The 21,493-nt window shown below is 43.3% G+C and overlaps 1 protein-coding gene across 10 annotated transcripts in view; it reads left to right on the top strand.

Annotated features, from left to right (window-relative positions):
• Positions 1 to 21,493, top strand: part of VPS13B (vacuolar protein sorting 13 homolog B) — an 848,142-nt gene that overhangs the window by 794,116 nt on the left and 32,533 nt on the right. For all 10 annotated transcript variants that reach the window (XM_044928327.2, XM_025264770.3, XM_025264772.3 and 7 more), the window contains 4 exons: positions 1,566 to 1,712; positions 3,687 to 3,970; positions 7,460 to 7,587; positions 7,780 to 7,979. In XM_044928327.2, the coding sequence (XP_044784262.2) occupies positions 1,566 to 1,712; positions 3,687 to 3,970; positions 7,460 to 7,587; positions 7,780 to 7,979 (759 nt within the window). The remainder of the gene's footprint in view (positions 1 to 1,565; positions 1,713 to 3,686; positions 3,971 to 7,459; positions 7,588 to 7,779; positions 7,980 to 21,493) is intronic.

Here is a 21,493-nt window from a genome sequence, read left to right on the forward strand (position 1 = left end):
GTACCTCCAGCACCTCACAAAGTGGCCACATAAATAAATGCTCATGAACGAATGAGCTGTTGGAAAATATAATATCATTATATCTCATTTTTCTTCAGTAGTGATTTTCAAGCTTTTTAGTCTTTGGACCCCTTTATACTCTTAAAAACTACTGAGGACCTCCAAAATGCTTTTGTTTGTGTGGATTATATCTATTTTATTTTTGTCAAATTAGAAATTAAAATATAAAAAATTTTAAGCATGAGAATTCACAAATAAACATTTCTTTAGCCATAAGAATGATGACATCATCCTATGATGACATATCTATGATGATGTCATAGGACCTCTGGAAAGCTCCACTGTATGCTTATGTGAAACAGTGAAAAAGACAAATAGCATCTTAGTATTATTTTTAAATTACTTTTAGCCTTGGGGCCTCCTGAAAGGTCAGGAGTGTTCCCAGACCATACTTGGAGAACATTACCACTTACTAGATGGGTATCTTTAGGCAAATAATGTCTTCTCTGAGCATCAGTTCCTCATGCAATGTGGTGGGACAGTGAGATGAGACACACAGTGGCTAAGGGCAGCACCAGGGAACCCGTCTACATGGCTTCTAATTCCAACCCCTAGCCCCTCTTTATCTTGGTGACCTAGGGCAAGTTGCTTACCTTTGTGTCTCATTCTTTCTCTTCTGTAAAATGAGAATAATAGTAGCTACCCCATAGAGGTGTAGTAAGGATTCTGTGAGTTAATATGCATAAAATACTTTAAACAGGAGCACAAGAACGCAATATATAAGGGGAGTTGTTGCTGTTTCCTTCATCATTGTCATCATCGTTAAAGTGCTCCCCTTGGCCCTTGTACACATTCAGTGACATAGCTGCTAGCATGAGTGTGAGACAGGGAATACTGGCCTGAGTGCTTTATGTTGAAAAAGATTAGTGGCATCTGTTTATGTGTAAGTGCTTTTTATAAATAAATATTTTGTGAGGAAATAGGTTAAATAACTCGAAAACAAGTCTCTGTCACTCTAAGGTAGAGGTAACCGGTGTGCTAAGGCAGCTTGTTGCAGAGTAAATAGTGATCCCTTTTAGTGACCAAGACAATTTTGAGACTGAAAGGGAACTCTACTAAATACTCTGGAACAAAAGATAAAATTGATACTATCATGGGCAAACCAGTAGATAAAATGACCTTTTAAACATATTATTATTCATGATAGTGTGCACCATCGAGATTTCTAGACAATACTTCATACATAGTTTAATGTCATTCCTTACTCTGTTATTTTAACTGGCGTCCATATACTGTTTAGAAAAGATTCATGTTGAAAAGCATATCCCACTTATATTTAGTTAAATAACTGATTTAAGTATGTTTTTTGCATTTATCTTCATAAACATGGGTACCAAATCCCTGTAATTCACTCTGAATTACACTACTCTGATGAAATACCCCTTCTTTTTCTGACTTGGGACAGCCAAAATGACGAAGTGGCCACATAAATATATATTAAAAAAAGAAGTTTTTATATACCATATGATATTTAAAGAATTGCTCTTTCCTCAATTGTTCTGCAGTTGTGCCAGTTCTGCATTTCCTCCATGGTACAGCAAGGCATACAGATTATTCAGATTGAAGATAAGACCACAATAATCAATAACACACCATATCAGATATTTTATAAGCCACAGTTAACTGTCACCAAACTCCACTCTGGAAAAGAGGTAAGCCATGCAAACATGAATTTTTTTAATCTATAAGTTTTCTTAAGTCAGTAATGGTAAGGATCAACTTTTTTTTTTAACTCAGAACAGATCAAAAGCTAACACCGAATATAGGTGAAGGATTCATTTCTTTGTACTTTCATTAAAACCGTTGTATCATAATGAGCACTTCCAAGGTCATTAACAAGGAGACAGGCTCCCAAGCAGCAGATCCGGACGCCCTGGCAGCTTCAGGCTGCCAGCACATCTGCCAGCGCTCCTAACACCCTGGCAGGAAGCTGGCCTGAGGGCTGGCTGCGAGGCTACAGAAAAGAACATCTGCCTTGCAGAGAAGCCGTGTGTGCGGAAGGCTCAGCCCCAACAGAGCCCCAGATCTGGGAGCACTGAGCTCTGTGTCCAGGAGGAGAGGAAATGTGAAAATGTACCAGCTCATTTATGTTAACATCTCTGTGGCAGAATATGCGGAAAATGAATCCAAGAAGGATTTTTTTTTTCTTTTTACTCTATGCTTTATACAGTTCAGATGAACAGTTTTATTTTAAGAGAGTAAGGAGATATTTTAAAAGGATTTACAAACACAATATGTTAAGTGGTATGCTGTTGTTTTATGCTGTTGAAACCGTCACACAGAAAAGTATTATTTTTCTTTACTTTCATCCTCATTTATTGTTAGCCTGTACGTGTGGCTCCTAAAAATTACATTAGAACAATACACTAGGATGAAAGTCTTATTCTTCTAAGCCTACAGTGCATTATAGAATTTATAAAAGTGGCAGATTAGTAGAATTTCATCTTGGTTCATTGACGTATTGATTAAAAATACGTAGGTGACCAGAAGCCCCATGTTGGGAAATAGAGGTCAACAGTAATTGCATGGTAGGTGAGGATTTGAGGGAAAAAACCAGCGTGTGCCCTGAAAGTTTTCCCAGTTCTCCCCACCCTAGGGGCTTCCCAAAGCACTGGGTCAGCGCCCTCTACACTAGCACTGCCTTATCTGAAAAGCAGCATAATTTTGCATTCCTTGCAGGGTCTGGGTGAAGGTTCAGTGAAATAATCTGAGAAAAAAAGGCCAGGCGTGCAGTAAAAGAGAGTTGCCGGCAGCCATCTCCACACCAGCATCCCAGTGGGCTCCTCATGAGAAGGGGAGGGCCCTCATCCTTTCTGCAGCTGAGGGGGCCCCATTTTTCAGCCCTGACCCAGCTTCGGGCAGATGTGGGAATTGTTTGAGACAGGGTCATCCCTCCCCTCTCAGGGAGACGGTCTGGAACAGTGGGAGACACCGCAGAGAGGAAAGGAGGCGGCCTGGCTTCCAGCCAGGCTCTGCCACACACTGGCTCTGTGATGCCAGACGCCATCATCCGCTCTCTGGGAAGTAGCTTCCTCAGCTGTGAACAAGGAGCTTCAGATAAATTATCCCTCCAGGTCCTCTTTAAGTCCTAAGTCCTGAGACTCGCTCATGTGCCAGAAAGCATGTGGAACTCCAGCTGAGGGCGGGAGGTCAGGGTCTCCTACTCCTTCAGGATGAGCCTTCAGAAACATTTGTCTTCCAAGCTCCCAGTTTCCCCTTGTTCATCTCATTCTGATCGCGTCTGCCCACAGTCCCCCTGGGGTGCCACCCTTTCAGTCCAGCCACACCCTCTCCACAACGACTCCCTTCCCAACACACAGCATTTCTGCCCCATGGCATCTGGCTTTTGTGCAGTAACTAGGGGAGATGGAGAACTTGGCAACCCGCACCCCTTCAGATCACATCAGCTTTATCATTTTCCTTATGCCTAGAGAAGCAGACCCTGCTCTTGCTGCTTGTAATTGTCTCATTCGGGCTTCCTCACGGGAACAGGATATCTAATATTCCCATGTTCCCCCCTCCTGAGAATGTGTCATGGTCTCTTAGAAGCAGTGCTTTAGAGAAGCTTAGCTTCTGTGTCAGACTGTGTAACTGTGCTCTCTCCGCCTTGTCTTGTCTTTCTTCAGTATTTTCATGTTCCAGACAGCGCTACTTTCAGCATTTGCCCGGGTGGCGAGCAGCCTGCCGTGAGATCCAGCTCCCTTCCTTGCTGGGACCTAATGCCCGACCTCGGCCAGTCCGCGCTGGACGCGTCCCTGCTGCAGAAGCAGGTCTTGCTGGCCTTTTCTCCCACCGCCGTTGCCGACAGCGCCCAGTGCTGGAGCCTGCCAGCCCTAGTCAGACAGGAGCTTCCCAGACAGAGCGTGGCAGTGCCCTTGGGGAACTACAGGGAAGATGGCTTCTGTACCAGGTATTTTACATTCTGTGAATGCCCTTCTTTGCTCCTTCCATGTGCTGGGAGAGACAGGAGAATACTTGGCAGTGCTCACCACATATAAACTTAACTTTTGCTTTTATTTTTCATGGCTTCTGTATTTTGCATACAACTGGACAAATGTGAGGATCACACACGGTTGTCCCAGAGAACTACGGATGAGATTTTTCCCTTATGCGGCTTTTATTGGGGGAAATGGTGTTTGTACCATAGAGTAGCCACAGTCTATCATAATGAAAAGATGCCCTTCTCCTATGGCTTCCTAGCCTCTGTCAGGTGATAAGAAATAAGAGTTAAAATATGACAGAGTCAAGCTGGAAAACCTTTTTCTTTTCCCGTATTTTACTTCTATTTCAAAATGGAATTTTTCTCAAGTCATTAAGAGAGATAACTTAGATAAACACAAGTCACAGAAGACTCTGTTCTGTGGTTGTTCCTGCACGCAAGTTACTCCAATTACCAATTACCAATTATGCAAATAACAACCACAGAATCAAGCCAGAGACATGTAATGGTTCGTTCATACTGGACTTTTATTTTGTGGTTGTTTTGCATGCAGTACATCTTTTCTGTAGCTGTCAGGAATAGCTTACTTATGGTATATATAAAAAAGTACAAAAGAAAGCATATTGTAACCTTATGAGAGGTACCTTTTTTGTGATTATGAATTTATAGACTAAGATTTTAGCCATCTTAACTTTGATGTATATAGAGATTTCTAGTTAAAAGATAACTTCCTAACTCAAGTTGTCCTTAATAGTTAAGGCTCTGTTCCCTACACACATCCCTTCTTTCACAACATTCACAAGCATCCATGATTTTATAATCACTTTCCATCCCCAACTCAAGAGGAGTGATTGTCCTTGTATCCTGATTGGAGAAGTATGGTAAGTTGTTGTTGTTACTGAAACAAATTTATCATTAACAAAGGGGAAAGAGCAGTGGGGAGGGATAAATTAGGAGGCCAGGGTTAACATATACACTTGTGTGTATAAAATAGTCAACAAGAACCTACTGTATAGCATAGGGAATTATACTCAGTACCCTGTAGTAACCAATTAGGGAAAAGAATATGTATATAAAGAATATATATATTAAAAGAATATATATAACTGAATCGCTGAGCTATATACTTATACAGTATTGTAAATCAATTTAAAAAATGTCTTCTAAGTGTTATTTTTAGATAATCTTAGATTCACATGCAGTTATAGGAGGTAATTCAGAGAGGTCCCCTGTATCCCTTACTCAGTTCCCCCAGTTGAAACCTCTTACAAAACATCTTACAAACCTAGTATCACATCTAGGATGTTGGTGTTGATACAGTTAGTGTATAGAGCATTTCCATGGTAAGTTTCAGGAAGTATTTTTGAAAGCAATGTGAACCTATGTATGGAAAACAAACTTATTTTTAAAACTAAAACACAAAATTTATAATAAACACTTAGAATTTATGTTTAAAATTCAAAGATTTTGTTAATGTAAATGTTTATTGTAATGTAAATGCAAATAACTATTGAGCTAGTTATTAGATTGAAAGTGACAAGTGAAAGCATTAGTCACTCAGTCATGTCTGACCCTTTGTGACCCCATGGACTATTGCCTGCCAGGCTCCTCCATCCATGGAATTTTCCAGGCAAGAATACTGGAGTGGGTTGTCATTTCCTTCTCCAGGGAATCTTCCCGACCCAGGGATTGAACTTGGGTCTCCTGCATTGCAGGCAGATTCTTTACCATCTGAGCTACTATGGAAGCCCAGTTATTATTAGTTATATTAGAAGTACCATATTTTAGTCCTGACCGCAGCTCTCTTGGTTATCAATAAGACATTCTCTGTGGTCAGCTTGCCTGGCTCTTCCAGAATTAGGCTGAGAGGAGATCTGAAGATTATACTGCGAAAGTGTTTCATCTCCTCCCCTCAGTCCTACAGTGCACATAAGATGCTGTTATTAATGTGATTTTCCCAAATACTAATCAACAGTTCACCTTGGCATTTCAGACAAATGCAATCTTTGGGAAGAACTCACACTGGCGAACAGAATAGTGAATGGGAAACTCTTTAGTGTGTTGCTATTGCTATTGCTAAGTCACTTCAGTCGTGTCTTAACTCTGTGTGACCCCATAGACGGCAGCCCGCCAGGCTCCCCGTCCCTGGGATTCTCCAGGAAAGAACGCTGGAGTGGGTTGCCATTTCCTTCTCCAGTGCATGAAAGTGAAAAGTGAAAGTGAAGTCACTCAGTCATGTCCGACTCTTAGCGACCCCATGGACTGACTGCAGCCTACCAGGCTCCTCCGTCCATGGGATTTTCCAGGCAAGAGTACTGGAGTGGGGTGCCAGTTACTGACTGCTTATAATCAGTGTAAACTGAGGGCCACATTTGGGAAATAATCTGATTTCTTTGATTAATTTGAACAACCAGTCCATGTAATTTAAACTTCAGAGAGGTTTTTTTTCCTGATTTGATATGAAATATTTTTTGATAGTCTCTCAGTCTAAATTGGATGGCACCCCACTCCAGTACTCTTGCCTGGAAAATCCCATGGATGGAGAAGCCTGATAGGCTGCAGTCCATGGGGTCACACAGAGTCGGACACGACTGAAGCGACTTAGCAGCAGCAGCAGTCTAAATTGGAGCCTTCTCTCTGTCCATTGCAGAGAGCAGTCTATGCCCACACAGCAGTTTCTCTGAGGCCAAATAGAAAATACGGCTTTGCTCTTGATAGCCAAAATGTAGATCCTAGAAAGTACGGTGATTTGTGAAAATTGACAGCAAACATACTGAACCTGCCTACCTTTAGAATTAAAAATAGCAAGTTCACAGATTTTCCAGTCATCCTTCCAGAAGCACATCGGCTCCTCCTTTACCAAAACTTACCAAGCACTTTTGAGGAGGAAGGCACCCCATCTCTAGAGATTAAGACACATGTACATAGAGGGAAAAAGAAGAGAAGGAAAAGCTAGCACAAGGATATCTGTGATTCTCTCTGAGTACTACAAGTTATGGGTTGTTTTTTTTTTTAATTTAATTTTATGTTTTTAATTCTTTTTATATTGGAGCATAGTTGATTAACAGTGTTGTGTTAGTTTCAGGTATATAGCAAAGTGATGCAGTTATACATACACATGTAGCTATTCTTTTTCAAATTCTTTTCCCTTTTAGGTTGTTTATGGAACATTGAGCAGAGTTCCCTGTGCTATACAGTAGTTTACACATTTTTTGAATATTTTATGATTAAAAAATGTTACTGCTGTCAGAAAAAAAAATTAGTAAACCTATCATTAGTGTCTGGCAGGTAATAGAGGAGCAGATGGCCTCTGTTGTCTGGAAAACATTTTCTCTGATGTGTAAGAGGGAGGGTGTTATAGAGGTTCTGAATATTGCAAATCTAAATAAATATGTACCAGGAGAAAAAGCATGCATTTTTTTCTAAGCTGTTTCTGTTATTGATCTGATTCTGTTCTAGGGCAATAGCACTAACATATCAAGAACACCTTGGAGTGACTTATTTAACCCTCTCAGAAGACCCTAGTCCTCGAATAATTTTCCACAACAGATGTCCAGTGACAATACTTATAAAGGAAAATACTAAAGGTATATGATATAGTATTGAATTTAAATAATATAAAACTTATATTCTTTCTGGAGGTTTTTAACTTAGTATTTGCCTGTGATCCTTAAGAGTGAACTTATTTGAGAAGTTTCTCTTGCCACATTACATTTAATATCCCCAAGTCTTTGTCTTCAAGGCCTAAGTCTGAATGTGCTTTTTATTTTTAATTTTAGATACTCCGAAGTTTGAGGTTTATTGCAGAAAAATTCCTCCTGAGTGCTCAATTCATCATGAGCTATATCATCAGATTTCCAGTTATCCAGACTGCAAGACCAGAGACCTCCTTCCTAGCCTCCTCTTGAGAGTGGAATTGCTGGAGGAAATGACAACCGAGTGGAGTGACGCCATCGACATCAACAATCAGGGGACACAGGTCAGTGACCCACATGTTCCTGCCAAAGCCTGAGGAAAAGGTCCCTTTTCTAAGGTTTTGGTGATTGTCTGCTTCTAAGCGCTGACTGTCTTGTCTCTGTGTGAGGGCACATGTGCACCTACGTTTCCACCCTCATGGGCTATAAATTCTCAAACACAAGTGTGTATCCCCAGAGTGTGCTGCTGCTGCTCAGTCGCTTCAGGTGTGCCCCACCTCTTTGCAGCCGCATGGAAGGTAGCCCATCAGGCTCCTCTGTCCACGGGATTCTCCAGGCAAGAATACTGGAATGGGTTGCCGTGCCCTCCTCCAGAGGATCTTCCCAACCCAAGACTTTAACCTGCCTCTCTTACATCTCCTGCATTGGCAGGCGGGTTCTTTACCACTAGCACTGCCTGGGAAGTACATCCCCAAAGTATACTATACAACTATTTATGAAAGGGGAACACTTGGTAAAACAAGCCCATCTTGGGTCTAAACCCAGATCAAAAATGAAGTAGAAGTGTTAATCTTCTTCATGTAAAAGGTAATCAATCCAGCTGTCCAGATTTTAAGACAATCATAATGTCAACCCTGGATTCATTACCTTATTTGAAAATTTACTAATTTTGAAATATACATATTATTCCTAGCAGTACATGAAACTTTGCAAATATAAGTACAGTTTTAAAACCCTGAACAGATCAGATGTCCTGATTTGTCCCTGTCTTACTCTAGATGTTAGTGATAATATTTTTGTTGAAAATGACTCAGGGACCTAGCAGTCCCTTTCTGCTCTACCTAAAATTTACCATTTTTCAGTACAATTCAGTGGCAATAAATAGATTGACAATGTTGTAAAACCATAGCCCCTGTCCATTTCCAGAAATGTTTCATCATCCTGAACAGATACTATAAACCTGTAACTCCTCAATCCCCCTTCTCCCCAGCCCACGGTAACCTCTTCTCTGCTTTCTCAGTCTACCTACTGCAGGCATCTCACGTAAGGAGAAACGTACAACACTCATCCTTTTGCATTTGGCCTATTTCCTTTAGCATGATATCTTCAAGATTCACCCATGTGGTAGCATGTGTCAGAACATCTTTCCTTTTTTATGGCTGAATAATACTGTGCTGTACTTTTTTAAAAGTCCCTTCACATCTGTTAATTCATTTGATCTTTACAACTAGCTTATGAAGTAGGTCCTATTGTAATGGTAATAAAACACATATTAAAATTAAAAATGTGTTTACAGTAATAATAATGGTTATCATTTAATAAGCACTTACTATATGCCAGGCATTGTGCTAAGTACTTTATATTCATTCTTCTCTAACCCAAGCAACAGGCAGACAAGATCAGATCAGATCAGATCAGTCGCTCACTCGTGTCCGACTCTTTGCGACCCCATGAATCGCAGCACGCCAGGCCTCCCTGTCCATCACCAACTCCTGGAGCTTACTCAAACTCATGTCCATTGCATCGGTGATGCCATCCAACCATCTTATCCTCTATAGTCCCTTTCTCCTCCCCCCTTCAATCTTTCCTAGCATTGGGGTCTTTTCCAATGAGTTGGTTCTTTGCATCAGGTGGCCAAAGTATTGGAGCTTCAGCTTCAGCATCAGTCCTTCCAATGGATATTCAGGACTGATTTCCTGTAGGATTGACTGGTTGGATCTCCTGGCAGTCCAAGGGACTCTCAAGAGTCTTCTACAACACCACAGTTCAAAAGCATCAATTCTTGGGTGCTCAGCCTTCTTCACAGTCCAACTCTCACATCCATACATGATCACAGGAAAAACCATAGCCTTGACTAGACGAACCTTTGTTGGCAAAGGAATGTCTCTGCTTTTGAATATGCTATCTAGATTGGTCATAACTTTCCTTCCAAGGAGTAAGCTTCTTTTAATTTCATGGCTGCAATCACCATCTGCAGTGATTTTGGAGCCCAGAAAAATAAAGTCTGACACTGTTTCCACTGTTTCCCCATCTATTTCCCATGAAGTGATGGAACCAGATGCCATGATCTTCGTTTTCTGAATGTTGAGCTTTAAGCCAACTTTTTCACTCTCCACTTTCACTTTCATCAAGAGGCTTTTGAGTTCCTCTTCACTTTCTGCCATAAGGGTGGTGTCATCTGCATATCTGAGGTTATTGATATTTCTCCCGGCAATCTTGATTCCGGCTTGTGTTTCTTCCAGTCCAGCGTTTCTCATGATGTACTCTGCATATAAGTTAAATAAACAGGGTGACAGTATACAGCCATGATGTACTCCTTTTCCTATTTGGAACCAGTCTGTTGTTCCATGTCCAGTTCTAACTGTTGCTTCCTGACCTGCATACAGATTTCTCAAGAGGCAGATCAGGTGGTCTGGTATTCCCATCTCTTTCAGAATTTTCCACAGTTTATTGTGATCCACACAGTCAAAGGCTTTGGCATAGTCAATAAAGCAGAAATCGATGCTTTTCTGGAACTCTCTTGCTTTTTCCATGATCCAGCGGATGTTGGCAATTTGATCTCTGGTTCCTCTGCCTTTTCTAAAACCAGCTTGAACATCAGGAAGTTCACGGTTCACGTATTGCTGAAGCCTGGCTTGGAGAATTTTGAGCATTACTTTACTAGCGTGTGAGATGAGTGCAATTGTGCAGTAGTTTGAGCATTCTTTGGCATTGCCTTTCTTTGGGATTGGAATGAAAACTGACCTTTTCCAGTCCTGTGGCCACTGCTGAGTTTTCCAAATTTGCTGGCATATTGAGTGCAGCACTTTCACAGCATCATCTTTCAGGATTTGGAATAGCTCAACTGGAATTCCATCACCTCCACTAGCTTTGTTCGTAGTGATGCTTTCTAAGGCCCACTTGACTTCACATTCGAGGATGTCTGGCTCTAGGTCAGTGATCACACCATCGTGATTATCTGGGTCGTGAAGATCTTTTTTGTACAGTTCTTCTGTGTAGTCTTGCCATCTCTTCTTAATATCTTCTGCTTCTGTTAGGTCCATACCATTTCTGTCCTTTATCGAGCTCATCTTTGCATGAAATGTTCCTTTGGTATCTCTGATTTTCTTGAAGAGATCTCTAGTCTTTCCCATTCTGTTGTTTTCCTCTATTTCTTTGCATTGATCGCTGAAGAAGGCTTTCTTATCTCTTCTTGCTATTCTTTGGAACTCTGCATTCAAGATAGGGACTGTCATTTCCATGTTACAGAAGTGAAAACTTGAGATCTCCAAAGAAACACGGTCTAATTCCCACATGTTACGAGGGAAGGGATGAGGATTTTATCCAGACCTACCTGACGCCAGGGCATGTGCTCTGAACTGCTGTGCTCTGAATGCTACTTCCTTACCTGAAATTCCTTAACTCCCCTACTTCCCCAGTCCTGCTGGCACATTTTTCTCATCTCTCAAGAGGTTCTCTCCCTATACCCCTGTGAAGTCCCTACCCATCCCAGGACCCTCTACATACTCATAACATTTTTAACATTTAATCTCATTTACTTCTGTAAATGATTTCCTACCAAGTCAAGATTCCTGGCAGTCAGACCCCTGCCTTATTCATGCACAGCCTATGGCAGAATGCCTGCGAACACAGTGAGATCTGAAGACATATCAAATGAATAAATGAATGAAAGAGAAGATGAGGCTACCAAGAGAGGTCTTGTAAAGGAGGAGAAGAGGGTGCCAGGCCTGACTTTGGAAACTCTGCTGTGTGAGTGTGATGCAGCAGCAGACTGAGAAGGAGCTGGAGAGTGGCAGGAGGAGGAGCTGGGCGGGGCAGAAACAGGAAAGCCCCTGAGAGAGAGAGAGTTTGCAGGATGGAAGATGGTGGGCAGAGGGCAGGCGAGATCACATTGGAAGTTACAAGTCCAGAGGGAGTGCAAGGACAGGGGAGAAGTGGTTTTTTTTTTTTTTCAAGAAGCAAATGAGACCCCTGGAGAGGAAGCTTTTTATATGCTGCAGGAGAGGAGTCAGTGGAGGAGATGTGAGAACATGCGCAAGGAATTGCCAGAGAGACAAGTGCAAAACACAGGGAGTATAATTCTCCTTGAACAGGAGGGCCACACCCTCTTCTCTGATGGTAGGAAAGAGGTGGGGATGGGCACAAGGGTAGATAGAGATCTCTGGAGGGCTGGGGGTGGGAAATGGAGTGAAGTGATACCCAGTGGCCCTGAGTTGATCAGGGAACGTAGAGCACAACATCTGCTGAGAGAGAGAGGGAAAAGGGCTGGGGCCTGGGGAGAGCGTAGCTGTGGAAACAGTGAAGGACATGGCCGTGGGCAGGTGCAGGAGGGGCCCCGCTCGCCCGGGAGACCCGCACTTGTGGTGCCCAAACTGCGGAGGGGTGTGATGTCCACCCCGCGGCGCTCATGTGGTGAACGGGGAAAACCGCAGGGTGGCACGACCTCTGGAGACATTCCCGGTCTCTGTCCTTTACAGAATAAGCATCACCAGCTTCTCAAAGCCCCCTGAACTGCCCTGCATCCGTGTGAAGGTGTCTGAAGCCTTGCTTATGTGTCTCTAGGGAGTGCTTTACAATAGGCAATCTGCCTGCCAAACCGTATTTTGGGAGTTCCCGTTCACTCTAAATTTCCTCAAACCTTTGTAGTCGGGGATACTTCAAAGCTGAGAGGAGGTACTCTTTCCAACACCTGTATCACCCCCGGTCCGAGGACCCAGCAGAATCTCGTGTTCCCATTAATCTTGGAGGAGCTGTGAGCCATATGTCCCTCAGACCATTGCTCACTTCCTATTCTGGAGGAAGATTCGTTTCAGACCTTTGCTGACGTCTCCCTGGGAACACACCAGGGCGTATAAATCACTGGGGGCGGCGGGGGTGGGGGGGGGGGTGCGTGGGGAGCCGTGTCCTCTGATGAAAGGAAGCAGCCCTTCTGTAGGAGGAAGCTTGTCTTCCAGGAGCCTTGCCTCAGCCCTGGGTGTCGGGCTCATGATGTGGATTTCAAAGCTGACCTAACAAAAGCAGAATTAAAGCCCCCAAAGTCTCCATTATGCCCCGGGGAAGAAAACTCCTCTAGCTTTTGTCCATGACAGAGATGCCCCCTCGGTGCCTCCCCGGTTTTGTAAATCAGACCACATCTTGTATAATTTTGAGGTGGAATATGAGAGGAAATGTGCAGAGAATAACTTTATAGTTACACAAAGAAGTGTTCTTTGGATCAAGAGTTACTGAGAAGACCTAAGAATTCTGACGGGTGTGGGTTTTCTGGGGCTGTGTCCCTGGCTCACACCTGGGTGAGGCCCCAGGAGAGAAGCCCCGCAGTGACAGCCGGGGCTCTTATCCATAATGACAGTGCGGGGAGCCTGACAACGGTGGGGGATAAGTAAAGTGTTAGTCACTCACCGACTCTCTTGTGACCCCCATGGACTGTAGCCCGCCAGGCTCCTCTGTCCGTGGACTTCTTTAGGCAAGAATACTGGAATGCGTAGCCATTCCCTTCTCCAGGGGATCTTCTTGACCCAGGGATCGAACCTGGGTCCCCTGCATTGCAGTCAGATTCTTTACTCTCTCAGCCACTATGTTGATCATTTTAAGTCATAATTTTGATCCTGTGAAGGAAATACTTTAGAATCCTGTCATAGTGTATGGGCCTTCAATTGCTGACAGTCCAAAACCTTATTTCTGTCAGAGCTAGGCAACATTCTTTTGAAAAATTCAAGACAGATAAGGTATACAGAAAACACAGTATTTACCGTTTAACTAATGTAAACACAGTGAAGTAGGCTTCCATCGTTCAATCAACAAATACTGAGTTTCTAATATGTGACACTCATTATATTATAACCTGGAGCTGGGATTACATAAAATACAGTGAACAAAAATGGAACATGGCCCTTTCCCTCAAGGAGATTTCCTGTGGAGAAGGTAGATGATAAGCAATCCCAGGTCAGTTTTGAAGGAGAGGCGGGTACAGGTGTGCTGTGATACAGTGGACGATTAATAGTTTGAGAGGCTGTGTCCCTGCATATGAGCCCTGACATCTTAACCCTAAAGCGGAACAGGCAATAAGTAGACAAGAGAATGGAAAACTTTCTTAGCAGACCAAGCAGGTTCAAAGTTTTAGTGCTCAGAGAGGGAGCTCAGAAGAATCACTTCCAGCGATCTAAATGCCAATGTGGCCAGAGGAGGGAAGGGGGGCCAGGGAGGAGGCTAGTGAGGCGGTTCAAGGCCCAATCTGGCAGGATCCTGTAGCTCCAACAAGGACTTGGGTTCTTAAGAACCGCAGGAAGTGATTGAATTGTCTATGAAAAGCAGTTTCTGAGCCAAAGAACAGCAGTTTAAACCCCAAAAGGCTGGTTAAAATGATCCCTTTGCAGGTAAATTCTACAAAGATCCAGTAAATTCTCATGATCTTTGAGTCTTAACAGAAGTGTTTAGTGGGGCCAGCATCATTGCCGTTTTCTTCTCCGATAAACTCTGGACCTTTACAAAGTGCTGTCCCCTCCAGTCTTTAGTCTTCCATCCATTTATCCAGCAAACTCTTACTGAGGACCTATCTAGGGCCAAACCCTGTTCTCTGAATGTGTTTAATTCCCACGTTCAAGGCACCTGGGTAACTAAATTAATGCAGTCAAGTGTAGTAAATCCTAAGATAGAGCCTTTGATCACTGCAAAAGCTCTAAGGTAGTTGGGGCAGTAATTTTGATGTTTATGTTACTGATGAGAGGATTCAGGCTTAAAGAGTAATCTACTAGGTGGTTTATAATTAAGCAGCATCAGGCTGGAACCTGGGTCTGCTCACATGTGGCCTAGTCATTTTTACTCTACCAAACTAGGGTCACTGTCTGTCCTTTGGAGTCCAGCCCTGGCTACAAACATTGCCACCTGAAAGTCAGTGAAAACACAGGCGGGAAGAGGTTTTCTAATTCCACTTTAACCTAGAGCAAGAGTCCGTTCTGTGGCATCCCACCCTAGAAAACTACCCATGTCATTGTTGGTCAGTCGCTCAGTCATGTCCGACTCTTTGTGACCCCATGGACTGCAGCACGCCCAGCTTCTCTGTCCTTCACCATCTCTTGGAGTTTGCTCAAATTCATGTCCACTGAGTCGATGATGCCATCCAACCACTTCATCCTCCAACCATCTCATCTTGTCCTCTTCTCCTGCCTTCAGTCTTTCCCAGCATCAGGGTCTTTTCCCAAAGAGTCAGCTCTGTGCATCAGGTAACCAAAGTATTAGAGCTTCAGCTTCAGCATCAGTTGTTCCAGTGAATATTCAGAGTTGATTTCACAGTCATGGCTTATTCCAGCAGTGATTATGAGAAAGTCTTGGCTTGTATCAGGCTGCACTCTGTGTCTCTGTAGCATCCATTCACCCACCCTTGTTTAACCCCCTGAGGCATCACAGAGTATTTACTTCCCTTTTAATACAGCAACACTGCAATTATTTGAAGGCAGCTTCAGCATCTTTTCTAACTGTTCCCTTATCCAGGCCAAATATTTCTGGTTCCTTGAATCATTCCTTCAGTAAATGTGATTTCCAGACCCATCACCACAGTTACCCTGGTCTGAACACACTAGTGTGTTATGTTCCTTTTTAAAAATCTGGCAGCCAGAATTACACATACTATTCCAAATGTGGTCTAACCAGCTATTACCTCCCTGTGCTTCCATTAATAAAGTAGAAGATTGAGTTAGCTTTTTATTAATGAGTTCAGACTGTTTGTTATTATTGAACTTGTGGTCAACCACATCCTCCAGGTCTTTATCATATGACTTGCTGTACAGTTGACTTTTTGAACCCAGTGACAGGACTTTACATTTATCCCCAATAAATTAAATCTTGTTGCTATTGGCCTAGTCCACTTGTTGAAATCACTTTTAAAAAATTGTGATGCTGTCATCCACCCTATTAAGTATCCCTAGTAGCTTTAGGTCATCCATAGATGTGGTGAACCTGCATTCTATGTGTTCATTCAAGTCATTAATATGTTGAACGGGACAAGTCCAAGGTCTACGTGCTGTGGTGAATCACGAGACACTTCCCTAATGCGTGGGTTCAGTCAGCCAGTAACACTCCAGACTGTACTGTCATCTCGCCCATATTTCTTCAGTAAGAAAATGCATCTATAAAAGCACTTTTAAACTGTACTGTATAAGTATTTCTTATCTTGCTTACAAGAATATCATGAGACACTTTGGTAAATGCCCTGATGAGCCAGGACTCAAATGTGTGATCAGCCCATTTGGTGCCGATCAGACAGGGGGTAATGCTGAGCACTAATGCTCAAAGAGCATGTGATCATCTTCAGAGACTTCATTAGCCTCCAGCCCCAACTTTTTACATAGAGAAGTAGTTGTCGATGCAAGGGACTATCTGACTTATAAAATGTGTGAGGCAGATGTTTTGGCTTCTTCCTTACTTCCGTCACCTTCCCCATCCCCCCTGCATTATCAGGGCCAGAAGAGATTTCAGCAGATTGGCATCCACTTCTGACATCTGCCAAGTATCCTAGTCAGGAGTCTTCTGTGTGTTTATAGTTGTTCTAGTTGAGTCACCATTTCTTCCAAAGATACTTGGTAGAAGGGATATCTCTAAAGTATTTTTTAGTAATAGAGAAAGAAATCAAACCAGTCAATCTTAAAGGAAATCAACCCTGAATACTCATTAGAAGGACTGATGCTGAAGCTGAAGCTCCAATACTTTGACCACCTGGTGCAAAGTGCCGACCCACTGGAAAAGACCCTGATGCTGAGAAAGATTGAAAGCAAAAAGAGAGGAGGACAACAGAGGATGAGATGGTTGGGTAGCATTACTTACTCAGTGGACATGAACTTGGGCAAACTCCGGAAGATAGTGAGGGATGGGGAGGCCTGGTATGCTGGCAGCCCATGGGGTCACAAAGAGTTGGACACAACTTAGCAACTGAAAAATAACAACAACATACAGAAGGAAGACGTCGTCAGTCAGGTCAGTCACTCAGTCGTGTCCGACTCTGCGACCTCATGGACTGCAGCACGCCAGGCCTCCCTGTCCACCACCAACTCCTGGAGCTTACTCAAACTCATGTCCATTGCATCGGTGATGCCATCCAACCATCTTATCCTCTATAGTCCCTTTCTCCTCCCCCCTTCAATCTTTCCTAGCATCGGGGTCTTTTCCAATGAGTCAGTTCTTCGCATCAGGTGGCCAGAGTATTGGAGCTTCAGCTTCAGCATCAGTCCTTCCAATGGATATTCAGGACTGATTTCCTGTAGGATTGACTGGTTGGATCTCCTTGCGGTACAAGGGACTCTCAAGATTCTTCTCCAACACCACAGTTCAAAAGCATCAATTCTTCAGCACTCAGTTTTCTTTATAGTCCAACTCTCACATCCACACATGACTACTAGAAAAACCATAGCTTTGACTAGACAGACCTTTTAGGACTAGACTTACACCCAGAATATCTGTTATTTCCTTCTTCTCCTCCTCCAGTCTTTCCTACCTTGATTATCTTGGAAATTCTTCCCCCTTCTTTTCCTCTCTCAGAGAGCTAATTTGTCTCTAAGCTTTAGCTCCCATCATCCAGTCACTCCCAAATATTTTATCTCTGGCCATGTCATCCCTCCCAAGCTCCAACTGTGTTCCTAGCTACCCACCAGACATCTCTGCCCGAAAGACCTACAGACACATCAAACTGCCGTCATCATCTGAAACCAGAGCACTCATTTTCTGTTCCCTCAAACCAGCTTCTCCTGGAGTCTCTGCTTTAATTAATATCACCCCCATTTTTTCAGTGTTAAAACCTTCAGTAACATTGATATGAACGCGTATTGAATGCCTGCTTCCTGTCAAGCATTCTACACAAATACTGTCATTAGTCTGCACAGGTAGATGGTATGCAAAACTCAGAGAGGTTTACTTGCACAGAGCATGTGGGCCTGGGATTCCATCCCAGGACTGTCTGACTTCCAAGCCCGTCTTTTCCTGCAGCACCCCAGTACTGTCCCTCACTTCCCCCACAAGTTCTGGCAGAAATTCCTAAGAAGGATCTCTATATCTTCCCCTTCTTTTTGTGACCAGGGTCTGCTTCAAGTCTTTTATTCATCATCCCTCTGTCAGATTTTAGCAACAGCCCCTTAAAGAGTCTCTCCATTGTCAAGCTTCCTACCCTGAAACCTGCCTCTACAACTGCCACCACAGTGGTGAGTAAAACAGAGTCCAGCCAGAAAAGTCTCTCCAGGCCACTTGGCTGCTAAAGACAAATCACTGCCTGCAACCAGGTAGACCACATCTCACTCCTTATTCCCTCTGCAGGTTAGTGTTCAATCCCATAGCATGGGTGGAACTCTCTTCTTCCCTTTCAAGTCTTGAATTCTTCTATTCCAGGGTTTTCCTTCTTATGATACTCTTTTACAAACTATTTGATCTGGGTGGTGGTGGTTTAGTTGCTAAGTCATGTCCGACTCTTGTGACCCCATGGACTGTAGCCTGCCAGGCTCCTCTGTCCATGGAATTCTCCAGGCAAGAATACGGGAGTGGGTTGCCATTTCCTTCTCCAGCGGATCTTCCCAACCCAGGAATCGAACCTGGATCTCTTACATTGCAGGCAGAGTCTTTACCAACTGAGCTACAAGGAATCCTTTTATTAATTTTAGTTTAAGTTTAATTTCATAAAATTAGTAAAATTTGTATTTATTTCTTCTCAAAATAGAGGGTGAAATGTCTTACGAATTTTTGCCAAAGGTCAGCAGAACAAATACAATGCCTGATTTATCACATCTTCAGAGCAGTTCGTGCTAAGACATCCCCCAATCTGCCATAGACGAGCCAGAGACCCAGGAGAACCATGGTGTAGATTCCAGTCCAAGGGCAGGAAAAGATGCAATGAAATGTCCCAGCTCTAGCACTTAGGCAGGAAAGGGGGGCAAGTTCCTTCTTCCTCCACCGTTTGTTCTATTCAGACCCTCAGTGGACTGGACGATGCCCACCCACACTCGGGAATGCAGTCTGCAGAGTCCACTGAGTCAAATGCTAATCTTATCTGGAAACACCCTCACTGACACATCCAGAAATAATGTTTTCATCTGGGTACCCAGTGGTCAATCAAGCTGACACCAAGTTGACCATCCAAAAAGAAGTGAACATGTGAGGTGGGGCAAAATGAATCAGGTGAAAGAAAGAGGATTGAAGAGGGATGACGTCCAGCAAGTGTACCATGATGGGGACTGGAGCCCAGTGACAGAGGGAATTAGTACAAATCAGAGGAGGAGGTACTTAAGGACTTTTAATAACAGGAGTGCCTGTTATTGAACCAAACTGAAGTGCTGGGATGCCGTGTAACTCCCCCTTGACTATCCCGAGTTTATTGCACATTGTCAGGAGAAGAAAAGAGAGAGAGAATGGGAGAGAAAGAACAGGAGACAGACTTCCAAGAATGCTTTCAGTTATTTCCCAGGTGTCACCTTATAACCTAATTACTCAGTAAAGTAAAAATTAAAATGTTTGTTGGATATAAATATAGTCAGATATAGATACAATGGTCATCTGAGTTAAATTCACCCATTCCAGTCCTAAATTTTAGTTTGCTGATTCCTAAAATGTTGATGTTCACTCTTGCCACCTCCTGTTTGACCACTTCCAATTTGCCTTGATTCATGGATCCAGGTTCCTATGCAATATTGCTCTTTATAGCATCAGACCTTGCTTCCCGTCACCAGTCACATCCACCACTGGGTGTTATTTTTGCTTTGGCTCTGTCTCTTCATCCTTTCTGGAGTTATTTCTCCACTGATCTCTAGTAGCAATAAATATAGTAAATAAATTTAATATTTATAAAAGTAACTGAATATATAAAAAGCACAGGTTATATTACACCGTTCCTTATTTGTAATTATAGGAAAAGATAATGTACTAAGTGGGCAGCAGACCTAGGCCTCAGTGGTTTTCTTACACCCACACCATGTAAGAGAAAGTCATACTGATCTAGGTGTGCTAACAGAGACAAGAGTGACAGAACACAGACCATTCCGCAAATGTTGTGTGGTTAAAGCAGCAATTCACTATATGTTGCCTATAACCTTCCACGCACACCCCCACACTACCAATGTGAGGTGAAGAAAGTAAAAAATAACTAAATCACAGCACTGAACAGGACTCACTAGCTTCTTCTGCAATAATAACTAAATTTTTAAAATCCCCTTTGCCATCAATCACTTAATTCATTCTCCACCGCTACCCCACCTCCATCCTAAAGGAAATCAGTCCTGAATATGCATTGGAAGGACTGTTGCTGAAGCTGAAACCCCAATACTTTGGCCACCTCATGTGAAGACCTGACTCACTAGAAAAGACCCTGATGCTGGGAAAGCTTGAGGGCAGGAGGAGAAGGGGCCGACAGAGGATAAGATGGTTGGAAGGCATCACCGACTCAATGGACATGAGTTTGGGTAAACTCCGGGAGTTGGTGATGGGAAGGGAGGCCTGGCGTGCTGTAGTCCATGGGGTTGCAAAGAGTCGGACACGACTGAGCAACTGAACTGAACTGAACCCCACCTCCAACCTCTGCCCAGAATAACTCTCCTCCCCAGGTTGCTAACCAGTCTTCATACCCCAGTGGAAATCCAGTATTTCTCAATGATGCTTTCTTAGTGTGTATATAGCTCCTTTTCATCTGGAGACCTATAAGCTCACTGGCTCCCCTCACCCTGCCGAATTGTAGGACAGAGAATAATAAGAACTCCTCCAGATTGGAAAGAGGAAGAATGAGACACGTGCACATGCTCTCACCCATAACAGTTCTGAAATTGTTTTAAGCACATATTTTGGGGGTTTTAATCTCGGAAGCAAGGAATAATCTGTAAGTTATGTCTCTGCTAATGGAAGAGCTCTTTTACCATCATCCTTCTCGTCCCTGGGTCCATGCTCAGAGACCCTCCTTGGCTACATCTGAAGTTGTATCGAGTCTCGAATAATCAATCACAGGCTCTTTTAGTCTAGGTTCGTGAGTTTATTCAGTTCAGTTCAGTCGCTCAGTTGTGTCCAACTCTGTGACCCCATGAATCTCAGCACGCCAGGCCTCCCTGTCCATCACCAACTCCCAGAGTTCACTCAGACTCAGGTCCATCTAGTCAGTGATGCCATCCAGCCGTCTCATCCTCTGTCGTCCCCTTCTCCTCCTGCCCCCAATCCCTCCCAGCATCAGAGTCTTTTCCAATGAGTCAACTCTTCGCATGAGGTGGCCAAAGTACTTGAGTTTCAGCTTTAGCATCATTCCTTCCAAAGAAATCCCAGGGCTGATCTCCTTCAGAATGGACTGGTTGGATCTCCTGGCAGTCCAAGGGACTCGCAAGAGTCTTCTCCAACACCACAGTTCAAAAGCATCAATTCTTCGGCGCTCAGCTTTCTTCACAGTCCAACTCTCACATCCATACATGACCACTGGAAAAACCATAGCCTTGACTAGACTTACCTTTGTTGGCAAAGTAATGTCTCTGCTTTTCAGTATGCTATCTAGGTTGGTCATAACTTTTCTTCCAAGGAGTAAGCGTCTTTTAATTTCATGGCTGCAGTCACTATCTGCAGTGATTTTGGAGCCCAA

Source organism: Bubalus bubalis, chromosome 15, assembly GCF_019923935.1.
Source record: "Bubalus bubalis isolate 160015118507 breed Murrah chromosome 15, NDDB_SH_1, whole genome shotgun sequence".
Taxonomy (NCBI): domain Eukaryota; kingdom Metazoa; phylum Chordata; class Mammalia; order Artiodactyla; family Bovidae; genus Bubalus; species Bubalus bubalis.